Source organism: Somniosus microcephalus, chromosome 19 (genome assembly GCF_052327205.1).
Source record: "Somniosus microcephalus isolate GS21.2 chromosome 19, FLI_Smic_1.0, whole genome shotgun sequence".
Taxonomy (NCBI): Eukaryota; Metazoa; Chordata; class Chondrichthyes; order Squaliformes; family Somniosidae; genus Somniosus; species Somniosus microcephalus.
This window is the reverse complement of record NC_141005.1, coordinates 58,274,494-58,298,611: the sequence shown is the minus strand read 5'-3', so window position 1 is coordinate 58,298,611 and position 24,118 is coordinate 58,274,494. Positions and strand designations below refer to the sequence as shown.

At 43.6% G+C, this 24,118-nt stretch overlaps 2 protein-coding genes and 1 pseudogene across 2 annotated transcripts in view; 2 read left to right on the top strand and 1 right to left on the bottom strand.

The window, feature by feature from the left end:
* unc119b (unc-119 lipid binding chaperone B) overlaps positions 1–16,688 on the top strand; it is a 51,943-nt gene extending 35,255 nt beyond the window's left edge. The window contains exons 4-5 of the mRNA XM_085961836.1: positions 3,048–3,220; positions 8,873–16,688. Of these exons, the coding sequence (XP_085817962.1) occupies positions 3,048–3,220; positions 8,873–8,985 (286 nt within the window). The 3' untranslated portion in view covers positions 8,986–16,688. The remainder of the gene's footprint in view (positions 1–3,047; positions 3,221–8,872) is intronic.
* LOC147104490 (ATP synthase F(0) complex subunit C3, mitochondrial-like) lies at positions 1,167–1,680 on the bottom strand (annotated as a pseudogene).
* Positions 16,689–16,979: 291 nt separating the features above from the next.
* The window catches only part of acads (acyl-CoA dehydrogenase short chain), a 303,908-nt gene continuing 296,769 nt past the window's right edge, over positions 16,980–24,118 (top strand). Inside the window, exon 1 of the mRNA XM_085961831.1 lies at positions 16,980–16,998. The gene's annotated coding sequence lies outside the window, so the exon portion shown is untranslated. The remainder of the gene's footprint in view (positions 16,999–24,118) is intronic.

Genomic DNA, 24,118 nt, shown 5'->3' with positions numbered 1-24,118 from the left:
TTTGAGGAGGTGGTTGATTGTGGTTTTGAATAGGAGAATAATAGTATCTGCGGAGGAGGAGCCATTTACCATACCAGCTAGCCTGGGGGGTGCAAGGAAGGGAAGATGAACGGTGAGCAGTTTAGTGGGAATGAGGTCAAGGGAGCAGGAGGTAACCTACAGCTACAGAGAGATGTGGCTTCAGAACTAGGGCAGGGGGAGGTGGTTTGTTTTAAATGGGCAAGGAGAAGAGAAAGCATCAGAGATAGCCGAACAGATGGTCTTAATCTTAAGTGCCAAAGTAATCCATGAGCTCCTTTCACTTGGAGGGAGGCAGTGAAGAGGGGTTTGAGGAGACGGTTGGTAGTGGAGAAAAGAAGTTAGGTGTTATCCTTGCTTTCCATGATGATTCTGAAGTAGTGTGTGGTTTTTGGCAAAGGAGAGTGAGTCCCGCTATTGTTTAATGTGGTCCAGCCAAATCTGATGATGGATTCTGAACAGCACATCGGAGAAGAGATATTGAACAGATATTTGATTAACTCTTTCAAGTTCCAGTCGATGCTGAGCAGTGCAGTGGATTAGTAATCAGGGACCCCCCCCCCCCATCTAAATTATTATTGCCCCCCTGTATTGACCAGGATCTTCTGACAATGAATTGCAATATAGCTATGGTGACATTTACAAAACGGGAATCTCTCCAGTATGTATGTATAAGATGATAGTGATTTTAAAGCATTGATTTTTTTTAAAAATTACAAATGCATTGGTTATGCAGTGTATGCAAGTGCTGCCCAGATTATTCTGTCAGATTTGCTCCTTGGCTAGCCCTTGACTGTGGACAGACAGATCTAATGTAATGTATGTCCGACTTATGGGGTCTGTTCTTTTTCACCGTATCCCGGCGCTGCTGCAGCCGGCTGGTAGTCAGGACGGGATCTTTGTTTACAGACGGTCGGTTCCTCTCTGAACAGCTGGCCCTGCCCTTTTCCGCTTCCAACTCCTGTTGCTGGCATTGCGGCCGCTGCTGGCCCACAGCCTTTTTATTCTTGTATTAGGATTTATTGGAACATTTGGCAACAGACTTGGGAAATGTACATTTCCATGACACCAACATAAATATTTGTCGGAGCCAGTGAAATATTAATTACATTTCTACTTGATTAGGCTACTCTGTTCATCAGCAAATTTTACATAGCAAACAAAATCAGGAAGGCGACCATTAGCTTCAGACAGGACAAATCCAAGGATAGCATATGAGAACAACTGCTGCTTCAGAGAAGGATTTCTGACATAGCCAATAATAAGGCTACCAAAAACTGTTCCAATGCCAGCACCGGAACCAGCCACTCCTACTGTGGCAGCTCCAGCACCAATGAACTTTGCAATGGTGGCAATGTCCTGCCTTGTAGCACTCGTCTGGAACTCTCTGAGCACTTCTTGAGCACATGAGTTCTTGCCCTGGGTCCTTCTCGGAAGTGCTGTGTTTCCCTCATCGTATTTGTGTACCTCACAACAGCAACAGTGAGGACTGATGGTCAGTCACCCACTTGCCGATGGTGCAAGGCTCAGTGGAACTGTAGGATATTTTCCAGACCGAACCTCTGGTGTGAACATGACTGACACAGAAAGTGGTCTTCAAAGAGCTCCAGATCCATTGCGAACCGCTGCTGTGGCTGATACCACTTTAGCGCAAGTGAACATCGCAGCGGTGAAATGGTCAAATCCGGACAGTCACCAGCTGAGTCCGGCAAAAGTCCACAGCAGCAGTTTTTTTCCCTCCCTCCTTTTCCTCCTCTTCCTGCAGCGCGCAGCAGCTGCAATCACTGTCCCGTTCTGCACCGGCTCGCTCTCCATCACCGATTGGGATTCTTATTCGAGGACCCCAGTTTGAGAAAGAAAGGAAAAGACTTGCATTTATATAGTGCCTTTCTCAACCACCGACTGTCCCAAAGCGCTTTACAGCCAATGAAGTACTTTTTGAAGTGTAGTCACTGTTGTAATGTAGGAAACGCGGCATACAATTTGCACACAGCAAGCTCAAACAGCAATGTGGTAATGACCAGATAACCTGCTTTTTTTTTAGTGATGGTGGTTGAGGGATAAATGGCCAGGACACCGGGGATAACTCCTCTGCTCTTCTTTGAAAAAGTGCCATGAGAGGGTAGACGGGACCTCGGTTTAACATCTCATCCGAAAGACGGCACCTCTGACAATTCAGCACTCCCTCGGTACTGGATTTTTGCGCTCAAGTCCTGGAGTGGGACTTGAACCACAACCTTCTGACTCAGAGGCAAGAGTGCTACCAACTGAGCCACTGGCTAACACAGGAGAACCACTGGTACGGTAGCATAGTTATGCCACTGGACTAGTAATCCAGAGGCCTGGACTAATGATCTGGAGACATGAGTTCAAATCCCACCATCTGGGGAATTTAAATTCCATTAATAAATAAATCTGGAAAAAAAGCTAGTACCGGATTGTCGTAAAAACCCAGCTGGTTCACTAATGTACTTTAGAGAAGGAAATCTGCCATCCTTACCTGGTCAGGCCCATATGTGACTCCAGACCCACAATGTGGTTGACTCTTAACTGCCCTCTGAAATGGCCTAGCAAACACTCGGTTGTATAAGGTGGCTCACCACCACCTTCTCTAGGGCAATTAGGAATGGGCAATAAATGCCAGCCTTGTTGGTGATGCCCACATCCTGTGAACGAATAAAAAAATTAAACAGTCCTGAATGCTTAAACCTTTGATTTCAATATGATCAGTTCTTTTCCATTGTAACTTTTGAATTTTGTTACTTTTGAGTTGAGAGCAATTGACACAAATAAGGGAATGTTTTGGCATCTTTTCCATTGCTGCAGTGCACAGTATTGAAACTGGCAGTGTGATTAGTTCTAGCAATGTTTACAATACATGGACAAATGCATGGAAACATCTCATCTGTGACGAGAACAATATAATTGTATAACTTTGTTTACAAGTGCAGTCGCTGTTCTGTTTTAGCTTTCTACTATGCTCTGCTTTCCTCCTTTTATGCTCTTTGTGCCCTTTTCTCTTTTCACAGGGTAGAATTTACAGTTGGGGACAAGCCTGTAAGTAGCTTCAGGATGATTGAAAGACATTACTTCAGGGAGCGGCTGCTGAAAAGCTTCGATTTTGATTTTGGATTCTGTATTCCTAACAGCAGAAACACATGCGAACACATATATGAATTCCCTCAACTTTCTGAAGACATCAGTATGTATTTCTAGCTTTTATAAGCTGTACTGTTGGGAAATGTTGCAGTTTAAGCAGATTTACTTCATGAATTTCTGGATACCATTCAAATAGCAGGCCAGTCTGTTTTAAAACACAGTTTTATAACCTAGGTATTCATCCCTTTTTCTCAAAGCAGGAAAATCTATGTTGTGACCATCAGTAAATTGCAACTTTACTAGATGTTAACAAAACATCAAATGTCCTGAATTTCATCTCCTGCTGATCCTTATGAAAATGGGTATACTCAGAATTGCACATTTTCTGTTTGAATTTTTTTTAAATGAAAAAGCTGTTGTGTCAATTCTCTAATAATATTGCTGTATTGCTAAACTCTTGCAGCTGGTAAAACTCTTTATACTCTGGGTCTCCTTGAAAACGGGCATGCTAAGAAATTCAGTGCATCAGATGTAAGTATGATGTACCTGAATATGAATTTGCGATCTTATTTTTTTTCCTTGGTAATTTTCCCTCCTCTCTTGAAGGTGTTGACCCCTTGCTGGGATATGGTTCCACATGCTCTGGTAGTCAAGCCAGGATTTTACCTAAGTGGCCAAAGTGGCAATCTGTGTGTGGAGCCAGATGATGTAGGTGGGGTTTTAAATGAATTTTTTGCATCTGTGTTCACTATGGAGAAAGACGATGTAGACATAGAAATCGGGCAAGGGGACTGTGACATACTTGAACATATTAGCATCGAGAGGGAGGAGGTGCTGGCGGTTTTAGCAGGCCAAAAAGTGGATAAATCCCCAGGCCCGGACGAGATGTATCCCAGGCTGCTGTGGGAGGCAAAGGAGGAGATTGCAGGGGCTCTGACACAAATTTTCAGAACCTCTCTGGCCACAGGGGATGTACCAGAGGACTGGAGAACAGCTAACGTAGTACCGCTATACAAGAAGGGTAGCAGGGATAAACCAGGGAATTACAGGCCAGTGAGCCTAACATCTGTGGTAGGGAAATTATTGGAAAAAATTCTGAGGGACAAAATTAGTCTCCACTTGGAGAGGCAAGGATTAATCGGGGATAGTCAGCATGGCTTTGTCAAGGGTAAATCATGTCTGACAAATCTGATTGAATTTTTCGAGGGGGTGACTAGGGGGGTGGATGAGGGAAATGCTGTGGATGTGGTTTACATGGACTTCAGTAAAGCTTTTGACAAAGTCCCGCATAGGAGACTGGTCAAGAAGGTAAGAGCCCATGGGATCCAGGATGCCTTGGCGCGTTGGATCCTAAACTGGCTGAGTGGCAGGAGGCAGAGGGTGATGGTCGAAGGTTGCTTTTGTGACTGGAAGCCTGTGTCCAGTGGGGTACCTCAGGGATCGGTGCTGGGTCCCTTGCTGTTTGTGATCTACATAAATGATTTGGCTGAGAATGTAAAAGGTATGATCAGTAAGTTCGCAGATGACATGAAAATTGGTGGGGTGGTAAATTGCGAGGAGGAAAGCCTCAGGCTACAGGACGATATAAACGGGTTGGTCAGATGGGCGGAAAAGTGGCAAATGGAATTTAACCCTGAAAAGTGCGAGGTGATGCATTTTGGACGGACAAATAAGGCAAGGGAATACACAGAGTGGTAGGACCCTAGGAAGTACAGAGGGTCAGAGGGACCTTGGTGTACATGTACATAGATCCCTGAAGGCAGCAGAACAGGTAGATAAGGTGGTTAAAAAGGCATATGGGATACTTGCCTTCATTAGCCGAGGCATAGAATATAAGAGCAGGGAGGTTATGATGGAGCTGTACAAAACGCTGGTGAGGCCACAGCTGGAGTACTGTGTGCAGTTCTGGTCGCCTCACTATAGGAAGGATGTGATTGCTTTGGAGAGGGTGCAGAGAAGATTCACCAGGATGTTACCTGGGATGGAGCGCCTCAGCTATGAAGAAAGACTAAACAGGCTGGGGTTGTTTTCCTTGGAGCAAAGAAGGCTGAGGGGGGACCTGATTGAGGTGTACAAAATGATGAGGGGCATAGATAGGGTAGACAAAGAGGAACTTTTCCCCTTAGTAGGGGGGTCAATAACAAGGGGGCATAGATTCAGGGTAAGGGGCAGGAGATTTAGAGGGGATTTGAGGAGGAACTTTTTCACCCAGAGGGTGGTTGGAATCTGGAACTCACTGCCTGAAAGGGTGGTAGAGGCAGGAACCCTCACAACATTCAAGAAGCATTTGGATGAGCACTTGAAATGCCATTGCATACAAGGCTATGGACCAAATGCTGGAAAATGGGATTAGACTGGACAGGGATTGATGGACGGCGCAGACGCGATGGGCCGAAGGGCCTCTTTCTGTGCTGTATGACTCTATGACTTCAAGTGTGAGCCTTTACGATGAGTAATGGAAGGATGCTTGACCATTAGGGGGAATCGCAGATGAACCTAATCCTGTCCTCACTTGATGTACACTTATGCACTTCCAGCTAACTCTCTGGACAGTGATGAGGAGCAAGAAAGACTTGCAACTTTCCCCTCCTTAGTCCCTACCATCAGGTGAGCTGAGATTAACTATCTCCATACAGTCCATGGATCGTAGCTGGGAGCTTCCTGTCTTCCTGGAAAAACTTGACGATCCATCGGGATAGCTAACTTTTTGTTGTAGGATTTTCACTGAAGTTGGTAAGGGACTTTTGTCAGATTTGATGTTGAATAAACTGTAAATTATAGTTACCTACAATTGTTTTTTTTAAATTCTGGGCCCATAGAGTGGGAAAATTTCAAAAACGAGTTGTCTTCTCCCTGCCCTTCCCCCCCCCCCCCCCCACTCTCCTGCCCAGAGGAGGCTACTCAATAAGTCAGGTCTTATTAAATTTTTATTGAAGTAAGTTAGCAGGGCAGGAACTTTCTAAGTGTGCGATTTGTTTACTAATCTTATATCGTGCCCCTCAAAAAAACACAACCAATTGATATTTGAGCAAAACACAATTAAAATACTGCTTATAAGCTTTTCTGTGTTAGAAAAATGACACAATCATTTTAATCGATCTCAAATTGGGCTTTTGTTTTAAAATGACATTTTTATGTCTAAGCACCGTTGATTGATTTTTCATACCCTGAGGTTACTCGAGTTTTATTTTTGTGAGGATATGGGATAGTCTTTACAATCTATAGAAAAAACCTTGGAAAAACCAAAGATAAGATGGTAAGTTAATGTTCAAGTGGACACTGAAATTCTTAACATGCCTGTTTTCAAAAGGAATTGAGGGGATATAGAGTCATACCAGTCACAACTGTCGCTGGGTGTCAGTAGTCAACGGAGGTTTTATGGGGTTTGGTGGTGGGTGGGTAACTCTTGTAAGCTTCTCCAGCTGCAGTTACAAACTGCTAACCGTCCAGGCTCCACAGCCATGCTGTCTGGCACTCGGGCTACGAAAGTACAGAAGGACTACGTCCCTAAGGCACCAGAAGACAAAATTGTTTTTCAGCATCCTGTGTATCCAACATCTAGCCACGTTTACTTCCTACAAAATTCCTACAGTGCCTCCCAGGGCTGTATATGCTATTTCTATTTTCCCCATGTTACAAATTTTGGGCCTGCATTAGATAGTCTTTTGGGTTCAACATCACTGGTCTCTCTCATAAGCAGTCCCCTTGTCCCTTACAATCAGAAGTTTACCTTTACTGCCCAATATCTAGTCATATGATAGTGTTATCTGGGAATTATAAATATGAAAACTCCTTTTTGTGAACTGGACTGTAATCTCGCATGTGTTCCCCTGTGCATGTTGGCCATCTTCCAGAGGAGAGTCTGAGGTACACTTTTTTGAGACCAGGCCAATTATTAACCAATAGGCTCATTTATTCAACAATTTTTAAAAGAAGTAATTGCTTACAGTGAATTTTAGCCTATTTTGTAAAACTCATCATAATAGAATATAACAAAACACATCACAATTAAGTAAACTTTTCTGATCAGTAATTTCTGTGAATCTGGTCAGCACTAATCATTACAACAGAGTTCTCACTCCATTATCTGCTCTCGGCAGATTCACTGTAGACTCTCCAGTGCACCCGTAGCTGGTCAGGAAGCCAAAAGCTTGACCAGCTCTCCGTACTTGGGAATTGGCCAGTCAAACTGCAAATCATACTGGCCTTTGTCCCTCCCTCCACAAAAGTGTGAGCTTCCCAAACACCACTTACCTTGTAAAAAGCAGGCCTTGCGACTGCTTTTTTTATGTGTAACTTCTGGAGACTTACCCTCTCGGGAAAACCTGCAAAAAAAAAATGTAAGTTCGATGCGCACGCGCAGCCTCTCCTACGCGCGTGTTCGACCTCTGAACCCCTTCTTTCAAGGGAATGGAAGTGCCGGTTTCCTGCGCATGCAGGAAACCGGCACTTCCATTGGGCCTATGGGTGAGTACCCAGTGCGTACTCACCCATGGAGACACGAAGTTCTGGGCCATTGTCTCAAACTGCTGTGATGTGTGGGAAAATACCATCCCAGATAGATTCTTTTTGTTGGGAGTAATTCCTTATTTTCTGAATTTGAATCTGTATTCCCTAAAGCTGTATGTTGTGGATTTAACCTCCGCTGAGCTGACAACGCAATAGCAATATTTTAATATAAATTATCTGAACTTCCTCCGCGGTTAAATAGTCAAAAATCCCCAAATCCGACATCCCAATTTCAGCAGGGATTATAGTCAGTATTTGTCTCTTTTCTATCTATAAGGCAACTACCCGGAATAACTTTAATCCTTTCATGAAACATTATTGACTTTAGCCAAGAGCTCTGGATGTTCAATGCACTGGTGCTGCTGCTTTCCAAGCTTACTTCAACATTTGTCTCTTCCGAGCCCAACTCCTGGTTTCTCCACTAGTTTGGTAGAATTCTGTTGTATGCACAGGTTGAATGAATGAGGAGTGTTGTATTATCTATTGGAATGATAGGAGCGTTCATCTGGTCAAAATGGCTGCGCAATGGTGCAAAATTCTTATGATACAAAACATTTCTGTTGGAATTTTTGTCTCTGGTTAGTCACCTTTTACAGTAAAGTTACTTGATGGAGGCAGATCGTACACGGTCTGTGTAAAGAACAAGTTTGATCGGTCTAATAGTCATTCGTAGGTTGTGCTAATGAAATAACTCTGAGGACTGAATCCACATCACGGGTTTTAGAATATTCACCATCTGCAAAATCTACTTTTTATAAATTTCTAATGCCAGTGGGATCATTCGGAGCATTTCCTGAATAAACTTGAATGTAAATTGAAAATGACCTGTGATCTCAAAGATGAAAATAAAGGCTCCAATAGTTCTAGTGGTATGCAAGTGCTTTGCTAGACTAATGTAGGATCAGAACGCAATGGACCTTCCATAGGTTGGGCAGATCTCGAGCAAAGGATCAAGGAAATCCATCAGAGAGAACAAACGAGTAGAAGGCTTTTCTTTTTAAATATGGCAATGGGGAGAGAGTAAGGCAGTGGGATTACATTTGGATTTCTCTACCACAGAGCCAATATGGACACAGAGGGGCATATAATGGCTTCCTTTTGTACAGTAGAGTTCTATGGTTCTAAATGATTAATGTTCCTTCTCCTAAATTTTTAGGTTCAAAATATTAAAATTTTAGTTTGAAGCTTTAATATTTTCATTGAGCTTTTATTAAAATGCTAATTTATACATTCTCTCTTTCTGCAGTTCAGGAGATGGTGGACAATCCTTATGATACACGGTCTGACAGTTTTTACTTTGTGGACGGCAAGCTGATCATGCACAACAAGGCAGATTACGCATATAATGGAGGACAGTAGTGGAACTGTGTGAAACGTATATATTTCAGCAGCCCATTCAGTCTAAGCCTGCGTTGATGATGAAGAGGGTGGCTTTTTGGCTGTGTGAATTAATTATCTTTTATCATTTCTATGCATTCTGCACTAGAAGAAAAAAATTCAGTTAAGCTTACTAATGGCTGAGGCGATTGAGACTTTGAGTTGGAAATTCCACCCATGTACAGTATGTAGTGGTTACCTATACCTAAAATGAATGCCTAGTTGTGATGAAAGATTCCTCATTTAAAAAAAAAAAAGGACCTATTTTCTTTGTATTTATAGTAAAAGATTCATGCCACTGCGTGTGAACATGGCCTTGCACTATGTTCGGGTACGGGTGGAAGACACTAGAGGTAATTTGATTAGAGGACCAAATTATTCCCCATTTAAACAAAAATGGTTACAGGGCGTCTAGCTAACCTTCTTTCTGTTACAATGCATGTAAAACATCCATTTTCTTGGTGACCACACTGCAGTACTTCAAATCTTCAATGGAGCAGTATCCAAGACTGAACTTGAAAATATACATTGAATGTTAACATATTTATCACCAGCTACAGCTTAATAAATCTTCTCAAAGGATTAGATGTAAAGATTTTTACAAAGTTGTGGGGGGTTTTTTAATTGAAAATTAATTCTTCACAAAACGTGGTTGTGCTGGCTTCCACATCAGCTATCGTACGTCAATCTAAATTTTTTTAGATATGATCTTTTTTAGTCCACGAGTGCTTTTTCATGACATGAATTGGTAGCTGTGGGTGACAAAATGAGCACATCATTTAAAACTTTTATGGTAATTAGTTTGCAGAGCAATCTAGTTTTTGTGGTTTGGGATACTTTAAACTATATTGTAGAAACTATTGTGAACTCCCAAAGGTTCCTGGGTTTATTTAATTTTCCTGCATCCTACATCTGTTACTAATCTTTGTCCAGCATAGACTATAGTACTACTTAGTGGTGAACAATAAAAGTAGACATCTCAATCCAAGGACCACCTTTGAAGTTTTGTATCAGAAACTGAAATGTAATGGTATTTATTCCTTTTTAACTTGCAAAACTCTCCTGTCTAATTCCATGAGATGAAGCACCATAGTTTACAAGCCAGAAAAGTTGAATATAAGGGACACAGTCTGCCAAAAAAGTGGTCAGAATGTGCTAAAATTTACATTTTATTTTGGACTACAGCTTGAATGTGACTGATACCATATAGTTACATTGACATGACTTGAATGTATTTGCCAATGTTGTATGTAATTAGGGAAAAATATAACTGCCTTCCTTGTGTTAAAGGCACCATTCAATGAAACTGAAATAATTCCAGATTTCTCAGGCTCTGGCTGCTTTAAATTGTAAGAAATATAAAAGCTACCTTAGGCACACCTGGTATAGTTTTATACATTTTTGGTATTCCCATCTAAAACCCTGCCTCATTGTTACTTTAATAGTACGATTCCTATAGCATTACCTTTGATTACTGCTCAACCTTTATGGCTTGGCTTGTAGTGGAAAGCAGCCATGAGTTCTAAACCTATGGATTCTCAGAACTAATGGCAGACTTTGCTGGTACTTCCACTTGTGATTCTGATTTCAAAATTCAGAGCACAAATGTCAGAAAAGTCTATCACAGCCACTTAGATCCATGTAGTTTCTTTGCACTGATATTATTCCAAACACAGCAGAGTCTGATGTGGTCTCCATTTTACAGTAATGGATCAGAAAGAAGCTGCTTTGGAGTGATTTGAATGCCAATTGAGTCAAAGGACTGCCAGCGTTAGTTCAGATGTAGAGTTGCTTGCATTTGCCCTGTGAACATGCCTTTTTTGTAAATTTAGATAATACCTGGTCAGGGGTGGGCTCTTCAGAGTACTTGTTGAACATATTAGGGAGGCTATTTGGCACTTGGTTGGTTTACTTAAGAAAAAAATCTCTGAACATGTTGACAATGTGCTACTGCTGCCAGTGTCTTCACCCCATTCAGACTCAAAAGACATTTATATTGTGTTTTGTTTTTAAATTGGCAATTTTGCCATCAGGTCATTGAATAGTTAAGTTACAGATGGAATGGAACAATGTTAACCATTTCTTGCTAACTTTAAAAATATTTTAGTTAAACAGTGAGTGCTGATGATATTGGGGATACTGATTTGAAGATGCGATTGAATGTTGGTGTTGGACTAATACTTAGAAATGGTCATTAGTTCAGAGTTGTACAATGGTAGTTTCCCTTAGTTTCAGACTCTTTGATATTTCCATGCTAGTAGCACGGTGACACTATTAGCACTTGCTTTTAACATAAAAAAACAGAACACGAGTTCTGATGGTTGGCATCCCCTTGAAACAAAATGTAAGTACATTTTGATCTATTAGGACTTTGGGACTTTACTGGCATTGACAAAGTGTTAACTAAATTTAAATTTGTAGTACCTTTAAAAAGTGTTCTTCCCCCATCCCAACTCTCCTTCCATCTTATTTTTCCTTGCCCCTCCCCCCAAAAATCCCCCCAAAAACCAGAAGACCTATCAAGAACTTTTTGTGAAGGAAGCCATAAGGCAAGAGCTTGAATGTGGATGATTGAATCTGCTACTGAACTGAGGTAAAAGGTTTTAGATGTAGTGATGTAGGGTCATGTGCTGAATTGCATGAAACCTGAAGTTGGCTGGTTGGTGTAAACAAAGATATCTTCTGTCATTTTTTTGGTGGGTGGGAGGGTTCAAGGGGGAAGAAAGAAGATGTTCATTTAGAGACTGGGAAATGCATGTTTTATATAATGTCCATTATCGTTTTCAGCAGCCTGGTTCACTTTAGGTTTCATGACTCCTCACAGATATTCCTGAAACTGTTTGAATACATTGGTTCATATGCAGGTTTGCTCACGTCTGGCCTCCGACACAAGATAACTGTTACAGTAAGAAGCAAGTAATTTTACATCTGATGGCACATTTATTTTGGATAGAAACTAGGAGTTAATTTTGGTCTGACCACACTTTTTGTTTGACTAGACAAGAGAACAGAAGTCACAGAAAATGTATTTTATGTAAATTAACAAGAATTTTATTACTCTGTCAGCTGGTATTCTCTTGTAGTTTTGCACCTTTTTATATTTTTAACTGTACACTTCTGATTTCTAATCTACCTCTGGCAAGGAAATCTGTGTGGGTATTGAAAGTATTTCAGAGCTGTTACCTGGCAATGCTAGGAGTCAGAATGGTAAATCCATAAGCAATTTTGTTCGCTTGTATCATAGGCTGCTTTGTTTAGTAAGACCCACAATGTGTAGCACCTGCTTTTCTCCTCCCCCCTTATCCTTTTTCTTCCAGTTGCCATTTTAATTGTTTAGATTTTGAAATATTTGTGCATAATTGAAACCAGTGCAATCCTAAGTATACCTACGTGCTAATCTCCAAATTTGCAGTGGAAATGCTGTTGAGAATGTCTGCTTGCACCTGTTACTTTTGAGTTTGCATTTTTTCATTTGAAAGTGTGTCTGATAGACTTCCTGGAGGAGGGAGTCTCACTCCACTTCGCTTTGGAGTCTGTTTGGGCCTTCACACCCAGTTTACCCTCCAAGTGTAGGGTTGGTGTGAAGTGGTGTTGAATTTCCTTTGATAAACTTGTGGAGTGTATGAGATTCCCATGTTCAGTTCCATCATGCTGCCACTATAAATTTTGACCAGCAATTAATTTTATCCTCATCCTTTGTGAAATGTAAGATACACCGTTCAGCTTGAAAATTGGTAATATCTGCCTGTTAAGAGACTTGGGTTGGTGCCATTTAAGATTTTTCTTTATTCCCCACCATGAATTAAAAGCATTCCTCACTGGACCAGCTTTTTCCCTCTTGTTCTAATGATGACATCTATCTGGAAGAAAGAAATCTGAAAATTCAACAGTTTATAGTATTTCTGAGGCCTGTAGCTGCAAATTATTTTTCAGAGTAATCATATGTTAGGATTGGGGGTAAAATCTCAACTGTATGTAGGAAATTTCCTGTGTCACTGCTACAATGAAATGGTATCTTTCTGTGCATACTTATTGCCAATAGCTTAATGGCATTTGTGTTGCCAGCACTTCCAGAAAGGGTAAAAATCTCTCTTGGTTCGGAGGGGATCAATAAAGTTATGGCCAATGATCCTGATGCAAGAACCCAATCGGAGCCATGACAGAGGCCAGCCACTCGTGACAAATATACTTAAAAACATAACGATGGTGAACTAAGTAGCAAATTCAGTGACGGTTGTCACGCCTGTAATTGTGTCAGCCCATCGCAATTGCCTACTGAGATTCCCACACACAGCACCTTTCAGTCTCCTCAGTTGATTTCTCCGCTCTACCCCAGGACAGTATTGTATTCATGCAACACCCAGGGCAGCATTGCAGTAACTTTTTTGTCTTCAGTTGAACATTACAACTGTATGTAATAATTGAGTACTGGACACCAGTTTTGCTTTGTTTTTCGAATGGAACCATGGATACAATGGTTTATTGCTTAAGACTGCAAAAAAAAAAAAACCAGCTTGCTGCTTTATTTGCCATGGGAAAGCTGTGTAATTCTTACTTTTATTATGAGAAAAGGTGGACAATGAGATGGAAATGCTTGCAATATACTTATACTTTCTTAAAAAGACTAAGATGTTTCTTAACCCCTTGGTGGACGAATTCCACTAGTTATTTCTGAAAGCTTTGATATGTTTCTAGCTTATAGGCTGAGATTTCTGAACCTCTCTAATAGCCTAAGCAAGTTGAGAAGCTTAGTTATACTGGGAAGAAGCGCTTAAGAGAATAGATTAGTTGGGAGGAGGAAGCAAATACATGAAACCAGTTTGGTCTATTTTCCCAGTGCTAAGAAATTCCATCAAATCCATTAGCATCTAAGCTTTTGGTTTACATATGATTTCTTTTGGTTGCGTTGTTCTTTTCTTTGTCAAATCAAATCAAATCAACTTTTATTGTCATTGTTAGTGCACAAGTGCAGTACAACGAAATGTAGGCTTGCGGCTCCCGAGAGAGTACATTTAGATTAAGACATTTAAACATTCAACATACATTTGGCTTGTAATACATTAACATAAACATAATAAAGTGCATTGGCAGATGTGCAGGCTTTAGAGTTTATTTGTGGAGTTCAGTAGGATGACAGCCCTGGGAAAGAAGCTGTTCCTAAATCTGGTCGTACGGGTGCGAATGCATCTGTAGCGTCTCCCAGATGGCAGGAGGGCGAACAGACTGTGGCTGGGGTGGGTAGGGTCTTTGATGATGGACCGTGACCTCCGTAAACAGCGTTTCTGGTATATGTGCTCTATGGTCGGTAGCCGGGTGCCGGTAATGCGTTGGGCAGTTTTGACTACCCGCTGCAGGGCTTTCCGGTCATAGTAGCTACAGCTGCCATACCATACTGTGATACAGTTTGTCAGGATGCTCTCGATTGTGCAGCGGTAAAAGTTAGAGAGGATCAGGGGTGACAGGTTACATCCCTTCAGCCTCCTTAGGAAATATAGGCGCTGCTGGGCCTTCTTCACCAGAGAGGAGGTATTGAGGGACCAGGAGAGGTCTTCCGTGATGTGGACTCCGAGGAACTTAAAGCTGTCCACCCTTTCCACCACAGCCCCATTGATGTGGATGGGGGGGTGACTTCCGCCTTTGGACTTCCTGAAGTCCACAATGATTTCTTTGGTTTTCTTGATGTTAAGGGCCAGGTTGTTATCGGCGTACCACTTCACGAGATGCTGGACCTCCTCCCTGTAGGCTGACTCATCATTGTTGGTGATCTGGCCTACTACCGTGGTATCATCCGCAAACTTGATGGTGTTGGAACCATTAACAGCCACACAGTCGTGGGTGAAGAGGGAGTAGAGGAGGGGGCTCAGCACACATCCTTGTGGGGCCCCCGTGTTCAGGGCGGGTGTGGTTACCTAATTTGACAGACTGGGGTCTGTTAGGAAGTCCAGGGTCCAGTTGCAGAGGGAAGTGTTCAGGCCAAGAGTGTGGAGTTTGGTGGCCAGCTTGTTGGGGACGATAGTGTTGAATGCTGAGCTGTAGTCTATGAACAGCATTCTGATGTAGGTATCCTTACCATCTAAGTGATTCAGTGGCGAGTGTAGAGCAGTTGTGATTGCATCCTCCGTTGATCTGTTTGCACGATAGGCAAACTGGTGTTGGTCAAGAGAGGCGGGAACACTGGCTTTGATGTGAGCCAGGACCAGTCTCTCAACACTTCATTATGATGGGTGTGAGTGCGACAGGTCGATAGTCGTTCAGGCACGTCACAGCCGTTTGTTTTGGCACAGGAATAATGGTAGCGGTCTTGAAGCATGGGGAAGCATGTCAAATATCCACCGCCGAACTTGGGGCACTCAGGATGTAGCCTTCCATTGATATTGTCTCACAGGCTTCCTTATTTTGTTCTGCTAAGTTTCTCAGATACATTACCCACTGAATCAGTACAAAACTGTGTAAACTGTAAGCGAGTAAAAACTGAAGCCTTGCTCGAGTGAGGGAAAAAATACCAAAGGGTTGAAAATTGTTTTCTTGCAGGCATGAAGAGTCCAAAATGGTTATCTGGCCTGCAGTCATACAGACAATGTATCTGATGCATTGGCTTTGGACCACTGACTTTTGGGAGGATGAGTTAGCCTCCTTATGTTGTATTTCGCACCTTTCTCCCTTCCAGCATGGGTCTAGGGTTAAGATGAAATAAAGAGAAATGAAATTCTCTCAATAATTTCTGTTCTTATGTCCGATAATTGATGACAGTCAATTGGATTACTTGAGTCTAACAAGGAGTAGCTGTTATTGTAGCTGTGAGCTGTGGTTACATTGCTGGCTCTATGGCCATTAGCCTGAGTAGGGGTGAAATGCTATGTAGATGAAGTGCTGCTGTTTCTGTGGGTAGGAGAGTGCTGTTGTACCAACCTTGTCCCTGTGAATTTCCTGTTCCTCGGCATGTGGTGATTGAATTTGGATGAGGTCTATTGCACCAAATGGGAGCAATTAACTTTTTCATAATTTACTGTTACTGCATTCTGAGAATGGAATACTGGTTGATGTATGCAATTTACCTCTCGTGTGAATCCTCTGCCCTGAAATTTGAGGCTTTCAAACTGTATGTAAAGTTCATTTAAAAAAATTTAAAAAAATTATTATGGGGAAGTTTCCAACAATGCTGCATAAAAGTGAAGATGTACCTTTGAACAAGCCTCAGCTCCCAGAAGTGGTTGGGAATGCATGCAAAGTAAAGCGGTTTGGAAATTTGCACGGTGATGGTGTGGTGCAACGGTTCTCATTTGCATCCAAATTTCATCCCTAATGTGTTCAGTGTTTCACTTCTATCTTGCACAGTTTTTTTTTTAGTGTTTCACTGCTTCCTCAACCCTTAGTCCATTCCATATTAGTACCAAATTGAATTGGTGAGGAGAAATGTATTTTGGGGTATTTTATGAAGGGTAATAAATGTCGCTGAGTAAATCTTATATTTTTGAACTTGATAATTTGTTTAATATTTTCACAGGAAATGTAAGACGCATAAATTCACATTTGTGACTTGATGCTTTGTAACTGTGTTAGAATGTTGAACTGTATTTTGTAACAACCCGTCTTCAATTTTTCATGTTTTAAAGTGATAGGTGGCTTGTTTGTATAAAATGTTATTTTGTCACAAAGAAATAGTAATAAAGATTTTTGATTTTCAACTTTGTATTTGCTACGTATATGATAATAGAAGCCTCTGCTCTTTTTGACAAAAACCTTTGTGGTAATTCTTTTGTGTTATCCATTATCTCAGAGTGAGAATGGACCAAGTCTCTGCATTAGATTTTAGGTGTTGGCCCCCCGAACACAATGTCCTCCATGAGGTTCTCCTGCAGCCATCACATCCTTAACTGACTGTGGCAATGGACCTGTCTCTTCCCAGGTGGAGTGTTCCTCTTCAAGACAAATGGGCTCAACAGGTGGAGCACAGAAATCCTTCTGGCACATGAATCACCAGGATATAGTGTTATGGTTAGTCACAAAATGTTTCAGGCTCTGAAACATAGCAAGTTGGCAAGTCTCTAGACAGACAACACGATGGCTATCCCATATGTTAACAGATAAAATGAAACCCATTCTCGGTCTCTCGTTCAAGACACAATCAGCTTGCCCTTTGGTCCCTAAACCATGATGTGACCCTCATTGCACAACATTTAGCCTGTGGACAACTCATTTGCAGAAGCTCTACATGAATGGAAGATCTACATTAAGGTGGTCCAAGATATTGCCAAAACTTTGAGTTACCTGGAAATTGACCTATTCATCTTGCCACGTTTCTGCTCAAGTACCATAAGAGAACTCTGGATACATGTCCAGCCCCTCCTTTTCTTGCACATGCATATATGTTTCCTCGACTTCCTGGTAACACATGGTGTTGCAGAAGATATGAGCAGACAGCAAATCTAATTCTGGCATTCCCCTACTGGTTTTGCAATTGAATGTCCTACTTTGAGTGATACTGACTCGCATGTACATCTCCTATTTAAAAGCAGGAAGTACAGGTCCCAGAGGTTTTAAATGGCATGGGAGCAGAGGTAGCATGTGGGTCACTTTAATCCAAGTAAAAAAAAAAATCAAAGTGGGTGTTGCCCACTACTTGTTTCCCTAGAATGCGATCCAGGTTTAACTCTAGCAACATGTAGCGCACTAAATAATTTGGCACGAGGAAGACCATTCAGGGTATTCTCTCTTCAGTCTGCCTCAACCAAAACAATAACACGAGATGGTCTTGAATCCAACATCTCCAGGGAGCCTTGAAGTGCTGATTTGAATCCAAGTTCCCAGACCAGGCAGAGCTACAACTAGTTGTAGGAAGGCCTTGAATAAGAACAACCCACTTACAATAAAAACCAGGGAGTTTTTTACCTTGTACCACAGTGCAATTTCTACAGCAGGACCTTCTATGGTAGGTTTTGCATTCTGTTGCTGCAGTGTTGGGTTGGTCTGTGTTTTGTGTTTTATGTAAACATTACAATTTTGTGGTGCTGAGTTGTTGCCCTTTTTTCTCTCTTCCTGCAACTGCTTACCTCTCACTTTATTGTGTCTGGCTCTATTTTTGTTTGTTCCATCCTTTTTCGTGTCTCACACCAAATTTTGCCAGCGATAAAAGAACTTACATTTATGTAGTGCCTTTCACGACCACCTGACATCACAAAGTGCTTTACAGCCAATGAAATACTTTTTGAAGTGTAGTCACTGTTACAATGTAGGAAACACGGCAGCCAATTTGCATACAGCAAGCTCCCACAAACAGCAATGTGATAATGGCCAGAGAATGTGTTTTAGTGATGTTGTTTTGAGGGGTAAATGTTGGCCAGGACATTGGGGATAACTCCCCTGCTCTTCGAAATAGTACCATGGGATCTTTTATGTCCACCTGAGCGAGCAGACAGGGCCTTGGAAAGACGGCACCTCCGATAGTGCAGCACTCCCTCAGTACTGCACTGGCGTATCAGCCTAGATTTTTGTGCTCAAGCCTCTAGAGTGGGGCTTGATACTGTTGCGTCCGTGTATAATAAAACACAGACTGCGGAGAACGGTACAACAGGTGTTTACTCAACGTGGCTCACACTGCAACTGATCTGTACAGATTACTACTCAGTGTTATATACAGGTGTGGTCACTGCCGGTACTGCAGTATACATGAGCTGTAAAACATAGTTCCCCCTTAAAGGTATATACATTACAATTCCTCCCCTTTTAGATTAACAGTACCATAACACTCTTAACAATTAAATATCAAACTAATTACAATTAACACTTTTAACATGCAACATTAGCTGAAAATAGTCTATTTATATATTCAGTCTTTGGGGAGGCTTCCTGATCCTTTCTGGATAGCGCCTTTCCCGAGTGTCTTGCTCTTGGTGCGGAGGCGATTCTGGCCCCCTGTCGTCGGTTGGTTCATCAGCTTCCAATGCTATTGTTTCTGGGGTAGATGCGACCTGTACGTCGGGTTCATCACCAGGTACGTATGGGCAAGGCATGGGGTTGACTTGTTCCTGTGACTCTACGATCTGGTCAGCATGGCGTCTCACGATGCTCTCCCCAACGTCCACTGTACATTAGTGGGCCCTGCCGTGTGCATATCGTTCCTGGCTGCCATTTTTCTGTTCGGTAGTCGCGGGCCAAGACTGGTTGCCCTACATTGAAGCTCCTTGTTGGCTTTTCATTGATGTGCTGGAATTGCTTACTCTCAACATCTCTTCGTACGTTTGGTCTGAGCAAATCCAGGCGAGATCTTAACCTTCGGTTAAAGAACATTATGGCTGGGGCCTGGTTGGTGACTGCATGTGTCGCATTCCGGTAGGCGAACAGGAAATTGTCCACCTTGTGCTGCAGCAGAATGTTGTCATTGAACATAGCCTTTATTGCCGCCTTAAAGGTTTGTACGAACCTCTCAGCCAATCCATTTGTGGCTGGATGATACGGGGCGGATGTGTAATGCCTTACCCCATTCTTTTTCAAGAACCTCCGGAACTCTTCGGACACAAACTGTGGTCCATTGTCACAGCAAATCTGTTCTGGCAAGCCATTCCTGGCAAAAATGGTCTGTAGGACTGCAATAGTTTTCTCCGTGATGGTGGAGGACATTTTGATGACCTCAGGCCATTTCGAGTGCGCATCCACGGCTATTAAAAACATTGAGTCCATGAATGGACCAGCAAAATCAATATGCACCCGTTGCTATGGAGATGAGGGCCACTCCCATGGGTGTAGAGGGGCATGTGGTGGTGCATTTTGGACTTTCTGGCATCCTGAGCAGCTCTTGGTCAGGTCCTCGATTTGTTTATCGATTCCCGGCCACCACACAAGCCCTGGCTAGGCTTTTCATTTTTACCCCTCCCAGATGACCTTCGTGAAGCTCATTGAGCACTCTCTCCCTTAACTTGGGTGGAATTACCACTCGGGATCCACACATCAAGGTCCCCTGGCATACTGACAGCTGTTCTCTTCTGGATGAGAATGCTGGCAACAGTGAGTCGCCATGTGCTGGCCATTCCTTCACCGTCAAATCATATACCCGAGACAGTGTCGGGTCATTTCGGGTTTCCTTTTCGATACAAGCATTAGTTACAGGTAGGTATTCAACTATAGTCGAATGAAATATTTCGACAGGATCCACTGCTGGTGCTTCCTCCACAGTAGGCAGTGGCAGGCGTGATAGCCCATCAGCATTTCCATGCTGTTTCGTGCCCTTATATTCAATCTCATAGTGGTGCGCCCCTAGAAAAAGTGACCATCTTTAGTCGTTGCGCAGTCATCACCGGAACGCCCTTCTTCAGATTAAAAATGGAGACAAGAGGCTGGTGATCAGTCAGCAAGGTGAATTTCTGCCCGTGCAGATAGTGATTGAACTTTTTCACTCCCCACACTAGGCTGAGGGCCTCCCTGTCAATCTGGGCATAGTTATGCTCGGCTGAGGTTAGTGATCGTGACGCAAAGGCTATTGGCCTCTCTGAGCCGTCCGAGAATTTGTGCGACAGCACCGCTCCAATGCCGTAGGGCGACGCATCACATGCCAACCGAATTGGTAATGCCGGGTTGTAATGGGCCAATACCTCTTTCGATTTGATTAGTGTTTTGCTCTTCTGGAAAGCTCGTCTACATTCGTCACTCCACTTCCATGGCACCCCAGTTTGCAGTAGGGTGTTCAGTGGGTGTAGTATTGTAGATAAATTTGGCAAGAACTTGTGGTAGTAGTTTACCAGCCCGAGGAACGACCTCAGTTGTGACACATTTTCCAGTGCTGGAGCCTTGACTACTGCCTCAATCTTCTCTGGGGACTTATGTAACCCCTCTTTATCGATAACGTGGCCACAATACGAGATCTGTTTTCTAAAAAACTCGCATTTGGGGCGGTTAGCTCGGAGCCCATATTCCTGCAATCTAGTGAGCACCTGCTCCAGGTTGGCAAGGTGATCACTGTCATTTTTGCCCGTGACCAGGATGTCGTCCAAATAACACTGGGTCCCTGGGATCCCTTGCAGGACTTGTTCCATTGCCCTCTGCCAAATAGCCGGAGCTGATGCTACCCCGAATACCAGCCGGTTGTATTGGTAGAGACCTTTATGGGTGTTGATTGTGAGGTATTTTTTTGATGCTTCTTCTACCTCCATTTGCAGATACGCCTGGGCCAGATCAATCTTAGTGAAGCGTTTCCCTCCAGATAGCGAGGCGAAAATATCTTCAATCCGCGGAAGTGGATTTTGTACGGTGTGAAGGACCGGATTCACTGTTACCTTAAAGTCCCCACAGATGCGAACCTTCCTTGGTTCCCCAGGCGTGCTGCTGAATGACTTTTTCATCACAGGGACGATGGGTGTAGCCCACTCGCTCCAGTCTACCTTGGACAGTACACCTGAACGTTCCAGACTCTCCAGCTCTGCTTCGACGGCTGGACGGATCGCATAAGGTATCGGTCTGGCCTTAAAAAATTTTGGGCTTGCGTTTTCTTCAATTTTAATCGTCGTTGTCATGCCTTTTAGTGTTCCGAGTCCTTGCTGGAACACTTCTTTTGCGTCAGTTAGGTTCTTTGACAGTCGCCCAGGTGTGACATCGTCATCCTTTTTGTCAGCCACAGTCAGTGCATACAGGTCTAGTTTTGGTGTTTCCTTACCGTTATATATAACGGTCACCCTTATTTTTCCTTTGGGGTAGACTTTTTGCCCCGTGTACGTCTTCAAAATAATTTTTGTGTCTCTGAAGGGTATGTGTGAGAATAGCCGCTCGTAGTCCCGTCGGTTTATAACTGTTAGGGCTGATCCTGTGTCCAATTCCATCTTTACCTGGACTCCTGCTATCTTGAGAGTGACCCAAATGGTTCGGTGATCCTCCGTTGTGATCACATTATGTAGTTTCAGACAACTCAGTTCCCTGCTTTCGGAGTCGTTATCGCTCTTTTGTTCGTCTGAACTGTTCTCCGTTATCTAATGTACCACCTTGTACTTTCCTTTGGTTGGTTTCTTATTGCTGGTTTTCTATCCCGACCTGCAGACTCGTGCTATGTGTCCTACTTTTCCACACTGTCTGCACACTGTCTTTGAACCAGCAATCATTCTGGTCGTGTGTTGTTCTGCAGCAGTGATAGCACCTCTCTGTTCCATATGACATTTCGTTTGTGCCATATTCTTGCGGTCTCTGTTGTATCTTTGCAGCGCCCCGTGCTGCTGCTTCATATGATACCGCAATGCTGAAAGCCTTTTCCAGCGTAAGGTCCTTTTCAGATAAAAGCCGTTTCTGGGTTCCTTCACTTTGAAGCCCACACACAAACTTGTCCCTTAAGGTATCTGTCAGTCCCGCTCCAAACTGGCAGTGTTTCGATAGTTTGCGCAGTTCTGTTAAATAATCAGCATTGCTTTCATTCCTTATGCTGGTTCTGTTTGTGAAACTTGAATCTTTCTGCTATCAGCAGCGGTGTGGGGTTTAAATGTTCCTTTGGTATCGTTACTATGTCTTCAAAACTCTTTTCCATTGGCTTCATTGGGGTTACTAGATTTCGTAATAAACCATACGTCTTTGCACCCATTAAATTGAACAATACCGACGCTTTCTTGTCATCTGACACCCCATTTGCCTTGCAGTACACCTCTATCCGTTCGACATATGTAGTCCAATCTTCGACTTCATTGTCAAATGTGGTGATACTGCCACTCTTTGGCATTTTGGGTGTGGTTTAAAATAGCATCTCCCAATGGCTTAAAATGGCGTCTCCCGCGCTTTCCTTCCTCCCCCGCTGCTGCTGACGCCGCTCCCGGCAATGGCGGCGCCCTGTAGGTTTCGCGCGCTTCTCCTGCGCTGCTGCCAACGCCGCTCTCGGCGGTTCTCGTGGCAATGGCGGCACCTCGCGGGTTTCTGCGCATCTCTCGCTCCCTCTCCGACGCTGCTCGGCCGCTGAACACCGGCTGCACCCTGTGCGCTCTGCCCTCTCTCTCTCCTCCCCACCCCCCCCCCCCCCCCATCGACGCTGCTCGGCCCTTTGCTGTGCCGCTCGGTCGGGCTCTAGCCTGCCGCTGTCCGGGAAGGGTCTGCGCACTACCTGTTGCCAGCCCGTTTCGCTGGACCACCTCGACTGGAAAGCCAAGCCTGGCTCTCGACAGCCTCCCCCGCAATTCTCGAGTCTCTGCTGGATGACTGGGCGGTTGCCCGTGGTCGACGCCCGAGTCTCTGGCCTTGACCTCCAATCCACTGATCTCCAGGAACGAATCCCCGGGAGGTGATGCAGAGTTGCAGTTAGGTTCGAACCTGCCTCGTCGCCAATGTTGCGTCCGAGTATAATAAAACACAGACTGCGGAGAACGGTACAACAGGTGTTTACTCAATGTGGCTCACACTGCAACTGATCTGTACAGATTACTACTCAGTGTTATATACAGGTGTGGTCACTGCCGGTACTGCAGTATACATGAGCTGTAAAACATAGTTCCCCCTTAAAGGTATATACATTACAGATACTGTTGTGTATGTACCTTTAAGAGAGAACTGATTTTATACTGCAGTACCGGCAGTGATCACACCTGTATATAAAGCCATAGCAGGCTTCTGTACTTCAGTTTAAGCTTACCCTCTGTTCAGTAAATACCTGTTATTATTGGTCTCCTGCAGTCCGTGTATTATTGATACGCGGACACTACACTGGCGACGAGCAGGTTCGAACTCACCTGCAGTACTGCATCACCTCACGGGGATCTTTCCCTGAGAAGAAGCTTCTTGGAGGTCAAAGTCAGAGCAACGGGCATCGACCGCGGGCAACCGCCCAGGGATCCATCAGAGTTCGGAGAATTGCAGGGGAGGCTGTGGAGAGCTGGGCTTGGCTCCCCAGTCAAGGTGTTCCAGCAAATCGTGCTGGTAGCAGGTAGTGCGCTGACCCTTCCGGACTGCGGCGGGCTCGAGCTCAATCGAGCGGCTCTGCAGCGTCGTCGGGAGGAAAAGAGAGAGAGAGAGAGGGTGGAGCGCACAGGGCCAGTCGGTGCTGAAGAATCGGGCAACGTAGAGAAAATAAAACGAGGGGAAGGAAAAGTGAGACGCGCCGAAGCCGCGGGTCGCCGCCATTACCCTGTAGAACGCTAGGAGCAGCGTTGGCAGCAAGGGG